Consider the following 13,314-nt stretch of genomic DNA (forward strand, 5'->3'; position numbering starts at 1 on the left):
GCGCGGCCCGGTCCCCGGCCGCGCGGCCCTACCCCCGGGCACCTCGTGTGGCCCCCGACCTACCCTTCCGCCTACTTAAAGCTTCCGTCGCGAAACCCCCGGCACCGAGAGCCACGATACGGAAAACCTTCCGGAGACGCCGCCGCCGCGAATCCCATCTCGGGGGATTCAGGAGATCGCCTCCGGCACCCTGCCGGAGAGGGGATTCATCTCCCGGAGGACTCTACACCGCCATGGTCGCCTCCGGAGTGATGAGTGAGTAGTTCACCCCTGGACCATGGGTCCATAGCAGTAGCTAGATGGTCGTCTTCTCCTTGTTGTGCTTCATTGTTGGATCTTGTGAGCTGCCTAACATGATCAAGATCATCTATCCGTAATACTATATGTTGTGTTTGTCGGGATCCGATGGATAGAGAGTACTATGATTATGGTGATTATCAATCTATTGTTTATGTGTTGTTTATGATCTTGCATGCTCTCCGTTATTAGTAGAGGCTCTGGCCAAGTTTTTACTCTTAACTCCAAGAGGGAGTATTTATGCTCGATAGTGGGTTCATGCCTCCATTAAATCTGGGACAGGGACAGAAAGTTCTAAGGTTGTGGATGTGCTTGTTGCCACTAGGGATAAAACATTGATTCTATGTCTAAGGATGTAGTTGTCGATTACATTACGCACCATACTTAATGCAATTGTCTCGTTGCTTAGCAACTTAATACTGAATGGGGTTCGGATGATAACTCGAAGGTGGACTTTTTAGGCATAGATGCAGTTGGATGGCGGTCTATGTACTTTGTCGTAATGCCCAATTAAATCTCACTATATTTATCATATCATGTATATGCATTGTTATGCCTTTCTCTATTTGTCAATTGCCCGACTGTAATTTGTTCACCCAACATGCTTTTATCTTATGGGAGAGACACCTCTAGTGAACTGTGGACCCCGGTCCTATTCTTTACATAGCATACAATCTACTGCAATTGTGTTTTACTATTTTCTTTGCAAACATCTTCCACTCGATACGTTTAATCCTTTGTTACAGCAAGCCGGTGAGATTGACAACCTCACTGTTTCGTTGGGACAAAGTACTTTGGTTGTGTTGTGCAGGTTCCGCGTTGGCGCCGGAATCCCTGGTGTTGCGCCGCATCATATTTCGCGACCATCAACCTTCAACGTGCTTCTTGGCTCCTACTGGTTCGATTAAACCTTGGTTTCATACTCGAGGAAACTTGCTTCTATACGCATCATACCTTCCTCTTGGGGTTCCCAACGGACGTGTACATCTACGCGTATCAAGCATAAATTTCCGGCGCCGTTGTCGGGGAGATCAAGACACGCTGCAAGGGGAGTCTCCACTTCTCAATCTCTTTACTTTGTTTTTGTCTTGCTTTATTTTATTTACTACTTTGTTTGCTGCACTAAATCAAAACACAAAAAAATTAGTTGCTAGTCTTACTTTATTTACTGTCTTGTTCTCTATATCGAAAACACAAAAAAAAATAGTTACTTGCATTTACTTTATTTGCCTAGTTTACTTTATTACTGTTATCATGAGTAATCCTGAAGTTGAAGTTCGTTCTTTTAAGCAACAAGGTGGAGAAAGTTTTAAAAATGCTTGGTATAGAATTAGTAATGCTCATCATAGGTGCATTAAGAAACACTCCACCACTATCCTTCTTAGGAACTTTTATGTTGGTTTATCTAGTTGGAATAGATATGTTCTTGATACTCTTTCGGGAGGTAATTTCCTAGGTACTCCCGCTTTAGAAGCTAGTTGCATCATTGAGAGTCTAGTTGGAATACCACCTGTTAATGAAGTTAAAATTGAAATCTCTCTTGAGGATGTTATGAAAAAATTGGAAACCATAGAGAAAAATTTTCCAAGTATTGAAACTAAATTGGAAATGTTATTGGATAAAACTGATGAACTTGATAAATCCCTAGGAGGAATTGATGAAAGAATTAGTGTCCTAGGAACTTGTGTAGTCCATGATAATCAAACCAATAGGATTGATGAACTTGAAAAAGCTATGGGAACCCTGGGTTTAACCTTTTCTTCTCTCAAGTATAATGAGAAAGCTTATGTGGGTAAAGAGCAAAAATTCATGTACGCCTCTAAAGTGCCTAAACAAAAGAATTATTATAGGCCTAAAATTTCTAAAACCCCTAGCACCACCATAGAGAATTTAGATAATGGAGCACCTAAAGCACCCTCTGCAACAAGTTGTGTTTGCATGAAAAATAATAATGTTGATGCTTCTACTCTCGATAATACTTGATTTGCACTCTCTGCGCCTAGCTGAAAGGCGTTAAAGAAAAGCGCTTATGGGAGACAACCCATGTTTTTACTACAGCAATTTTTTGTTTTGTTGAGTCTTGGAAGTTGTTTACTACTGTAGCAACCTCTCCTTATCATGTTTTTGTGCCAAGTAAAGTTTCTATGTCAAAGTTGATGTTATATTTGGGATCGCTGCGCAGAAACAGCATTGCTGTCTGTCACGAATCTGGGCACAGTCCTCTGTAGAAAATTCGAAAAAATCTGCCAATTTACGAGCGTGATCCTCAGATATGTACGCAACTTTCATTAGTTTTGAGTTTTTCCATTTGAGCAAGTCTGGTGCCAGCTTTAAATTCGTCTTTACGGACTGTTCTGTTTTTGACAGATTCTGCCTTTTATTTCGCATTGCCTCTTTTGCTATGTTGGATTTATTTCTTTGATCCATTAATGTCCAGTAGCATTATGCAATGTCCAGAAGTGAAAATAATGATTGTGTCACCTCTGAATGTGTGAATTATTAATTGTGCACTAACCCTCTAATGAGTTTGCTTGAAGTTTGGTGTGAAGGAAGTTTTCAAGGGTCAAGAGAGGAGAATGATATACTATGATCAAGAGGAGTGAAAGCTCTAAGCTTGGGGATGACCCCGTGGTTCACCCCTGCATATTTTATGAAGACTCAAGCGTCTAAGCTTGGGGATGCCCAAGGCATCCCCTTCTTCATCGACAACATCATCAGGTTCCTCCCCTGAAACTATATTTTTATTCAATCACATCTTGTGTTCTTTACTTGGAGCGTCGGTTTGTTTTTGTTTTTGTTTTTGTTTTGTTTGAATAAAATGGATCCTAGCATTCACTTTGTGGGAGAGAGACACGCTCCGCTGTTGCATATGGACACATGTGTCCTTAGGCTTTACTCATAATGTTCAAGGCGAAGTTTCTTCTTCGTTAAATTGTTATATAGTTGGAATTGGAAAATGCTACATGTAGTAATTCTAAAATGTCTTGGATAATGTGATACTTGGCAATTGTTGTGCTCATGTTTAAGCTCTTGCATCATATACTTTGCACCCATTAATGAAGAATACATAGAGCTTGCTAAAATTTGATTTGCATATTTGGTCTCTCTAAGGTCTAGATAATATCTAGTATTGAGTTTTGAACAACAAGGAAGACGGTGTAGAGTCTTATAATATTTACAATATGTCTTTTATGTGAGTTTTGCTGCACTTGTCCATCCTTGAGTTTGCTTCAAATAACCTTGCTAGCCTAAACCTTGTATCGAGAGGGAATACTTCTCATGCATCCAAAATCCTTGAGCCAACTACTATGCCATTTGTGTCCACCATACCTACCTACTACATGGTATTTCTCCGCCATTCCAAAGTAAATTGCTTGAGGGCTACCTTTAAAATTCCATCATTCACCTTTGCAATATATAGCTCATGGGACAAAATAGCCTTAAAAACTATCGTAGTATTGAATATGTACTTATGCACTTTATCTTTTATTAAGTTGCTTGTTGTGCGATAACCATGCTTACGGGGAACGCCATCAACTATTGTTGAATATCATGTGAGTTGCTATGCATGTCCGTCTTGTCCGAAGGATCTATCATTTTAGTGGTTGGAGCATGCAAAATTGTTAGAGAAGAACATTGGGCCGCTAACTAAAGCCATGAATCATGGTTGAAGTTTCAGTTTTGGACATATATCCTCAATCTCATATGAGAATAATAATCATTGCTACATGCTTATGCATTTAAGAGGAGTCCATTATCTGTTGTCCATGTTGTCCCGGTATGGATGTCTAAGTTGAGAATAATCAAAAGCGAGAAATCCAAAATGCGAGCTTTCTCCTTAGACCTTTGTACAGGCGGCATGGAGGTACCCCTTTGTGACACTTAGTTGAAACATGGCATGCAAAGATCCGGTAGTCCAAGCTAAGTAGGACGAGGTGCGGGCACTATTAGTATACTATGCATGAGGCTTGCAACTTGTAAGATATAATTTACATAACTCATATGCTTTATTACTACCGTTGACAAAATTGTTTCATGTTTTCAAAATAAAAGCTCTAGCACAAATACAGCAATCGATGCTTTCCTCTTTGAAGGACCATTCTTTTACTTTTATTGTTGAGTCGGTTTACCTATCTCCTTCCACCTTAAGAAGCAAACACTTGTGTGAACTGTGCATTGATTCCTACATACTTGCATATTGCACTTGTTATATTACTTTATGTTGACAATATCCATGAGATATACATGTTATAAGTTGAAAGCAACTGCTGAAACTTCATCTTCCTTTGTGTTGCTTCAACACCTTTACTTTGATTTATTGCTTTATGAGTTAACTCTTATGCAAGACTTATTGATGCTTGTCTTGAAGTACTATTCATGAAAAGTCTTTGTCATATGATTCACTTGTTTACTCATGTCATTACCTTTGTTTTGATCGCTGCATTTATTACATATGTTTACAAATAGTATGATCAAGATTATGATGGCATGTCACTTCAGAAATTATCTTTGTTATCGTTTTACCTGCTCGGGACGAGCAGAACTAAGCTTGGGGATGCTGATACGTCTCCAACGTATCGATAATTTCTTATGTTCCATGCTACTTTATTGATGATACCTACATGTTTTATGCACATTATATGTCATATTTATGCATTTTACGGAACTAACCTATTAACAAGATGCCGGAGAGCCGATTGCTTGTTTTCTGCTGTTTTTGGTTTCAGAAATCCTAGTAAGGAAATATTCTCGGAATTGGACGAAACTTTCGCCCAGGGTCCTATTTTTGCACGAAGCTTCCAGAAGACCGAAGAGATAACGAAGTGGGGCCACGAGGCAGCCAGGGGACAGGGCGGCGCGGCCCCGGCCCTGGCCGCGCGGCCCTACCCCCTGGGCACCTCGTGTGGCCCCCTGACCTACCCTTCCGCCTACTTAAAGCTTCCGTCGCGAAACCCCTAGTACCGAGAGCCACGATACGGAAAACCTTCCAGAGACGCCGCCGCCGCGAATCCCATCTCGGGGATTCAGGAGATCGCCTCCGGCACCCTACCGGAGAGGGGATTCATCTCCCGGAGGACTCTACACCGCCATGGTCGCCTCCGAGTGATGAGTGAGTAGTTCACCCCTGGACCATGGGTCCATAGCAGTAGCTAGCTGGTCGTCTTCTCCTTGTTGTGCTTCATTGTTGGATCTTGTGAGCTGCCTAACATGATCAAGATCATCTATCCGTAATACTATATGTTGTGTTTGTCGGTATCCGATGGATAGAGAGTACTATGATTATGGTGATTATCAATCTATTGTTTATGTGTTGTTTATGATCTTGCATGCTCTCCGTTATTAGTAGAGGCTCCGGCCAAGTTTTTACTCTTAACTCCAAGAGGGAGTATTTATGCTCGATAGTGGGTTCATGCCTCCATTAAATGCGGGACGATGGATGAGAAAGTTCTAAGGTTGTGGATGTGCTTGTTGCCACTAGGGATAAAACATTGATTCTATGTCTAAGGATGTAGTTGTCGATTACATTACGCACCATACTTAATGCAATTGTCTGTTGCTTAGCAACTTAATACTGAATGGGGTTCGGATGATAACCTCGAAGGTGGACTTTTTAGGCATAGATGCGGTTGGATGGCGGTCTATGTACTTTGTCGTAATGCCCAATTAAATCTCACTATATTTATCATATCATGTATATGCATTGTTATGCCTTTCTCTATTTGTCAATTGCCCGATCTGTAATTTGTTCACCCAACATGCTTTTATCTTATGGGAGAGACACCTCTAGTGAGCTGTGGACCCCGGTCCTATTCTTTACATAGCATACAATCTACTGCAATTGTGTTTTACTATTTTCTTTGCAAACATCTTCCACTCGATACGTTTAATCCTTTGTTACAGCAAGCCGGTGAGATTGACAACCTCACTTGTTTCGTTGGGACAAAGTACTTTGGTTGTGTTGTGCAGGGTTCCGCGTTGGCGCCGGAATCCCCGGTGTTGCGCCGCATCACATTTCGCGACCATCAACCTTCAACGTGCTTCTTGGCTCCTACTGGTTCGATTAAACCTTGGTTTCATACTGAGGGAAACTTGCTTCTATACGCATCATACCTTCCTCTTGGGGTTCCCAACGGACGTGTACATCTACGCGTATCAAACCTGCACAACACAATCAAAGTACTTTGCCCCAACGTAACAGTGAGGTTGTCAATCTCACCGGCTTGCTGAAAACAAAGGATTAAGCGTATCGAGTGGAAGATGGTGGTTGTTTGCAAAGAACAGTAAAAGCAGTAGAATGTATTCAGATGTAAAAGAATGGACCGGGGTCCACAGTTCACTAGTGGTGTCTCTCCAATAAGGTAACTAGCATGCTGGGTGAACAAATTACAGGTGAGCAATTGACAAATAAAGATTCAATACATATCAACGATGATTACTATGTGATTTAATCAGGGCATTACGACAAAGTACATAGACCGCTATCCAGCATGCATCTATGCCTAAATAATCCACCTTCGAGGTTATCATCCGAACCCCTTCCGGTATTAAGTTGCGAACAACGGATAATTGCATTAAGTATGGTGCGTAATGTAATCAACACAAATATCCTTAGACAAAGCATCAATGTTTTATCCCTAGTAGCAACAGCACATCCACAACCTTAGAACCTCTCGTCACGATCCCAGATTTAATGGAGGCATGAACCCACTATCGAGCATAATTACTCCCTCTTAGAGTTACAAGTATCAACTTGGCCGAGCCTCTACTAGCAACGGAGAGCATGCAAGAACATAAACAACACATATATGATAGATTGATAATCAACTTAACATAATATTCTCTATTCATCGGATCTCACCAAACACAACATGTAGCATTACAAATAGATGATCTTGATCATGTTAGGCAGCTCACAAGATCTAATACAATGAAAGCACAAGCGGAGAAGACAACCATCTAGCTACTGCTATGGACCCATAGTCCAAGGATGAACTACTCACGCATCAATCCGGAGGCGGGCATGATGATGTAGAGCCCCTCCGGTGATGATTCCCCTCTCCGGCAGGGTGCCGGAGACGATCTCCTGAATCCCCCGAGATGGGATTGGCGGCGGCGGCGTCTCTGGAAGGTTTTCCGTATCGTGGCTCTCGGTACAGGGGGTTTCGCGACGGAGGATTTAAGTAGGCGGAAGGGTAGGTCAAAGGGCGTCACGAGGGGCCCACACCACAGGCCAGCGCGGCCAGGGCCTGGGCCGCGCCGCCCTGGTGTGTGGCCACCTCGTGGCCCCACTTCGTCTCCTCTTCGGACTTATGGAAGCTTCGTGCAAAAATTGGACCCTGGGCGTTGATTTCGTCCAATTCCGAGAATATTTCCTTACTAGGATTTCTGAAACCAAAAACAGCAGAAAAACAGCAACTGGCACTTCGGCAACTTGTTAATAGGTTAGTGTCGGAAAATGTAAAATAACGATGTAAAGTATGTGTAAAACACTCAAGTATTGTAATAAAAGTAGCATGGAACATAAGAAATTATAGATACGTTTGAGACGTATCAGCGAGGCGCTGATGGTGCTGTCGGCTACCAACAAGCATGAAGTCGGCTGAACCCCGACGGCAGCGCGATGGGAGGCGCACCATTGGGTGCAAGCATCCGCGACATGCCCCATGGCATCGGCGCATGCATCGGGGTCGACGCAAACCCCAGCGGGGGCTCCATCTCCCTGCTGGATGCCGGTGCACCGGCCGCCATTGTGGCCGCCCTCGCCGTCGGAAACCCTAGTGGGGACGGGGAAAAAAACCCCGGCGTCGACGGATCCGCCGGTCGAATCCCGGCGGCTTGAAGAGCCAGGACGGCGGCGCTCCGGGTTGCCACGCCGGCCGGCCTCGTGCTCGCGAACGGCGACGGCCGATTCAACACCGGCACGCGACCGTCATCGATATGCGCCACTGAGTCGCGGCCTCCAGCCTCATACTCGCGGACGAGGCGTAGGAGCGCCTCGTTGGACTTGGTGGCCGTCGGCCGGATGGCTGGATCCGTCAGCGCTGGAGAGGAAGGCGGTGGAGGCGAGGCGGCCATGGTGGCGGTTGATGCGACAGGGCGGTGCTGTCTGTGCCAGGAGTGAATGGGGAGAGAGAAGGAGCGAACTGGTGAGGGGAAGTGGGGAGCGAGGACCAAGACAACGCGTTGTCTCCCGCGCTTCTCCACGCGTGCAACCGTTGCACACGGACGTGCAAAATGGCACGACAACGGGACATCCCCGCTGGAAACTGCCGATTCGGGCGTTCCTCCAGGGCCTGTCCCAGGGGTGCTTTGAGAACCGGTTGGGCCACAACGCGGACCTCTTACAGGCAACCAAACGAGCTGGTTTTTGCTAGGCCGATGGGAGCCAAAGGGCTCATAGACTACCAAACGCGGCCTACATGCACCATCGATCTCTTCCGGACGTCTCCCTCATGCGGGATCCACCTAGCAGCAGCCTGGCTGGGCCACTGGGGCGGGCAGTGTTGCACCTTCTTTTCTGCATAGAACTCACTGAATTCTGTAGTCCATTTTATAGACTGAAAGATCATCTCCTCGACCGACCTGGCTCCGGCATTCTTTTTGTTCCTTGTTGTCTAGTGTCCATCCCTCTCCTCTGGATATTTGACTTCCAAGCCAAGCTATTGTGAATAGAATTAGTGGTTAAATTTGCATATCAAAGCCATGTCCCGATCAAAACATCTACTGCGTATTCGTGATAGGAAAGCGCTATGGAACAGCCGGAGGATCTATCCTTCGGGTCGATCACCACCCTCTCTCTCTCTCTCTCTCTCCCTAGTCCCTCTCTCTCTATCTATTCATAATTACTTGCCGACCCATGTTCCTCCATTACCATATCTCCTAACCCTCCCACTAGCGCTCCTCGGCCACCCCGCCTCGGGCGTTCTCTCATAGTACTTGCATCTTGAAGTGGGGCTTGACGCCATGGAGGTTGAAGTGACAGCTCAAAAATTGATGACATGACACTGTTTTCCACGAGCCTATGAGAAATTGATCGGTGCTCGCCGTATCCGGCACCGAGAGGCTCCGATGAGTTGGATTCATCGCCGACGAGCCTGGGACGACGAGGTCCCAAGCTTAGTTTTCCGCAGAATTTCCGATAATGCATGTGTGTTATTGAAGTGCTTCAAACTCATGCACATTTTGCTGGACACATGTGAGCGACATGTTGCGACGATTCTAAGTGTTTGCTGCAAATATTTGTTTTGACGCCACAAATATTTGTTTTGATGCCACAAATAATTTTGTGAGGTGCTGCAAACTTTGGTTTGTCATGCTGCATACGGGGTATTGACTTTTTGGGGTGATTTTGTTGTGGCCAAAAGGGTGTGTTGTGGTTTGTGAGATTTTGGCACAATCGTATTTGTTCGTCGCAGACTCATTTTTTGTTGCATCGATGTTTTTAAAATGCCGCAATGCCTTTTGTACAATTTTGACTTTTCGCGGGGATGACATGTTGCAACGATGGTCCAGTGGTACAAAAGGTTTTCTACACGGCTTCGGGTATGCTGCAAGGGCCAAATGATCCAGATTTCCCTTTTTTTGAAGATCAGATGGCCCGGGCGGCTGGGGGATCGTGGGCATTGATTCTAGGAGGACGCTCAACATTGTCCTTCATGATATGGAAGAAACACTAAAATATATCGCACAATTTAGCAAATATTTATCTAGTCAACCAAATATTAATATATTCTCTTTATCCAAAAGGTAAACATCATGTGACAATTGAAAACCCGCCAAGTCGACCAGTCTGGTTGATTACATCTACCTTCCTACATGAGTGTGCTCTTATGTTGAAATGCATCTATACGCTCTTCCAAAACGAAAACAACTAATTTTGTTTTGCAAAGAAGCCCGAAGTTTCTAATCCCTCTAACATTTGTCACCTCTCCTTCCATGTCCGCTTGTTAGAAATCTTGTAAAACCCATGTAGTAAAATGAAAGGTCGGTGTTTTTTTTCGGGTGTGTCTAAGTCTCAGCTGACTGAGACTTAACTTATGTCTCAGACGAATTATATCAGTGTGTTTCGATGTGGGCCTAAACAAAGTACAAACAACAGCAAACACAAATCTTCAAGCACAAACAAAATCCAACGATGGAGCACGTGACTGAGACATAAGCTACGTCTCAGCTAGGTAAAACTTAGCAATTTCGTTATTTTTCTGAATGACGAGCCCAATATTAGTGCTCTTTTGAAAATATTACCAATCCCGGTGGTTTTAAGTATTTCATGCGCAATTATGGTGGTTTTTTGGAATTTTCTTCGAGGTGGAGTGTTTATACAAGGAAACCTAATCGTCAAGCACTCTACTAACAAAGTGACCACTCTGCTCGCATTGTCACGATCTCGCCTTTTAGATCCAGTGACTTTTCACCTTAGCTAGGCACTTTGGCGCGCATCACTTTGATGAACATTTTTCGTAGCTTTTATCGCGAACTGCGACCTTCGTACTTGCCATCTAACCTCGACGGCACCACATAGATCATTAGCCAACAGTAGTGATGCGCTGAGCAGTCACGCCCTTCTCACTTAACGAAAATTCAAACCTAACAGCACCATGCGGACGTGCACCACGGCGTGCACCGACGTGCACCACGGCGTCGCGCGCGCTATATATAGCAGCACCATGCGGACGGTATAGTGCCACACCAGAGTAGAAGTACGTAGTACCCTCAACCAGCGCTAGAGGTAGCCAGCTAGCACGCGCCATGGAGATCGGCACTACGAGCGTGATAGTACCACGGAGCGCCACCCCTCGCACTCGCACACCGTGCAGCCTCCAAGCCGTCGGGCGCAAGCGCGCCGTTCTCCTGCGTGACGTTGCGAGGCCACCACGGCGTCTGACATGCGACGCCGCTGGTGGCGGTGGTCGCAGCGTCGACCGCCGTGACGTGCTGCTCGGCCTCGGCGGTGCCGCGGCGGCCGGGCTGGGCACGCAGCGAAGCGCGATCGCCGCGCCCATCCAGGCGCCGGACCTCCCCAACTGCCACCCTCCGGACCTCCCGAACACGGCGCCGGACACCAACTGCTGCCCGGCGTACGGCACCGGCATCGTCGACTTCGAGCTGCCGCAGCAGGGATCGACGCTGTTCCGCGTGCGGCCGGCGGCGCACCTGGTGGACGCGGAGTACCTGGCCAAGTATGAGCGTGCGGTGGAGCTGATGAAGCAGCTGCCGGCCGACGACCCGCGCAGCTTCGAGCAGCAGTGGCGCGTGCACTGCGCCTACTGCGACGGCGCGTACGACCAGGTCGGCTTCCCCGACTTGGAGCTCCAGGTGCACAATTGCTGGCTCTTCTTCCCGTGGCACCGGTACGTACATGGACGTGCGCCTATCATGTGCCCTAGCCGACTGCCGTTACTTGTCAGCTGTCAGCCTGTCACAACGTTTGACTTCACGAATCGTAAGCATGGTGCAGGTTCTACCTCTACTTCCACGAGCGGATCCTCGGCAAGCTCATCGGCGACGACACCTTCGCGCTGCCCTTCTGGAACTGGGACGCGCCGGACGGCATGACGCTGCCGCCGATCTACGCCAACACCTCCTCGCCGCTCTACGACGACAGGCGCAATCCCACCCACCAGCCGCCCTTCCCGCTCGACCTCGACTACGACGGCACTGACACCACCATCCCGACCGACGAGGAGATCGACCAGAACCTCAAGATCATGTACCGCCAGATGGTGGCGGGCGCCAAGAAGACGCAGCTCTTCCTGGGCCAGCCCTACCGCGCCGGCGACGCGCCGGACCCTGGCGCGGGCTCCGTCGAGAACGTGCCGCACAACCCGGTGCACCGCTGGACGGGGGACCCTCGCCAGCCCAACGGCGAGGACATGGGCAACTTCTACTCCGCGGCGCGCGATCCCATCTTCTTCGCGCACCACGGCAACGTCGACCGCCTCTGGCACGTCTGGCGCGGTCTCCGCCCCGGAATCAACACCGACTTCGCCGACGCCGACTGGCTCGACGCCGCCTTCCTCTTCTACGACGAGGACGCCCGTCTCGTGCGCGTCCGCGTCCGCGACTGCCTCGACCCCGCCGCCATGGGCTACGCGTACCAGGACGTTGGCCTGCCGTGGCTCAACGCCAGGCCGGCCAAGGCATCCGCCGGGACGCCGGCACCTGCCGCCGGTTCCTTCCCAGCCACTTTGGACAAGACCGTGCGGGTGACCGTGACGAGGCCGGAGGTGTCCAGGAGCGACGCTGAGAAGGAGGCATCTGAAGAGGTGCTGATCGTGGAGGGCATCGAGATCGCCGACCACTTCAAGTTCGTCAAGTTCGACGTGCTGGTGAACGAGCCTCAGAGCGGAGCCGGGGCGGCCACGGGGTACTGCGCCGGGAGCGTAGCGCTGACGCCGCACATGGTCCGCCAGAACAAGAAGAAGGGGTCCGTCAAGACGGTGGCGAGGTTCGGCGTCTGCGACCTCATGGACAACATCGGAGCCGACGGCGACAAGACGGTCGTCGTGTCGCTCGTGCCCAGGTGCGGCGGCGAGCTAGTCACCGTCGGCGGCGTCAGCATCGGCTACGCCAAGTGAAGCACCGCACATATACTACACCTGCTATGTATAGCTTGACAAGCTGCTCTACTGTGTGCCTGTATTGTACGTACGTATAGGTGCGTACGTACGGCTCTAGTGATTCTAAACACGGAGTACACTACAAGAACAACTGAAACTTAACACTCGTGTTCCTAACTATATATGATATATATGGTACTCCCTCCGATCGGATCGGAGTAAGTACGTTATAATCCATCTCAGTGGTCCGGTGTGTGAAAGTTCATAGTAATTTCGTTTTCAAAAAATAAAAAGGTTCCTAATTTCCATCTGCCACGCAGCTGGTGAAACTAGATCCAGAGAATTGATATTCACTAGTATGATCTATATATGTGCTGTTATAAGTAACACAATTCTTGAGTTTGAGTTACCTTTGTGATATACCATTTGATATGCACTTTATTGTTCAGATGAGGCA

General features: G+C 47.5%; 1 protein-coding gene across 1 annotated transcript; it reads left to right on the top strand.

Moving 5' to 3' along the window:
- Positions 1–11,046: 11,046 nt before the first annotated feature.
- Positions 11,047–12,875, top strand: LOC124678828 (polyphenol oxidase I, chloroplastic-like). The gene is made up of 2 exons (XM_047214680.1): positions 11,047–11,648; positions 11,756–12,875. The coding sequence occupies exons 1-2, from the start codon at positions 11,047–11,049 to the stop codon at positions 12,873–12,875; spliced, it is 1,722 nt and encodes a 573-aa protein (XP_047070636.1).
- The last annotated feature ends 439 nt before the right edge of the window (positions 12,876–13,314 follow it).

This window comes from Lolium rigidum, chromosome 7 (genome assembly GCF_022539505.1).
Source record: "Lolium rigidum isolate FL_2022 chromosome 7, APGP_CSIRO_Lrig_0.1, whole genome shotgun sequence".
Taxonomy (NCBI): domain Eukaryota; kingdom Viridiplantae; phylum Streptophyta; class Magnoliopsida; order Poales; family Poaceae; genus Lolium; species Lolium rigidum.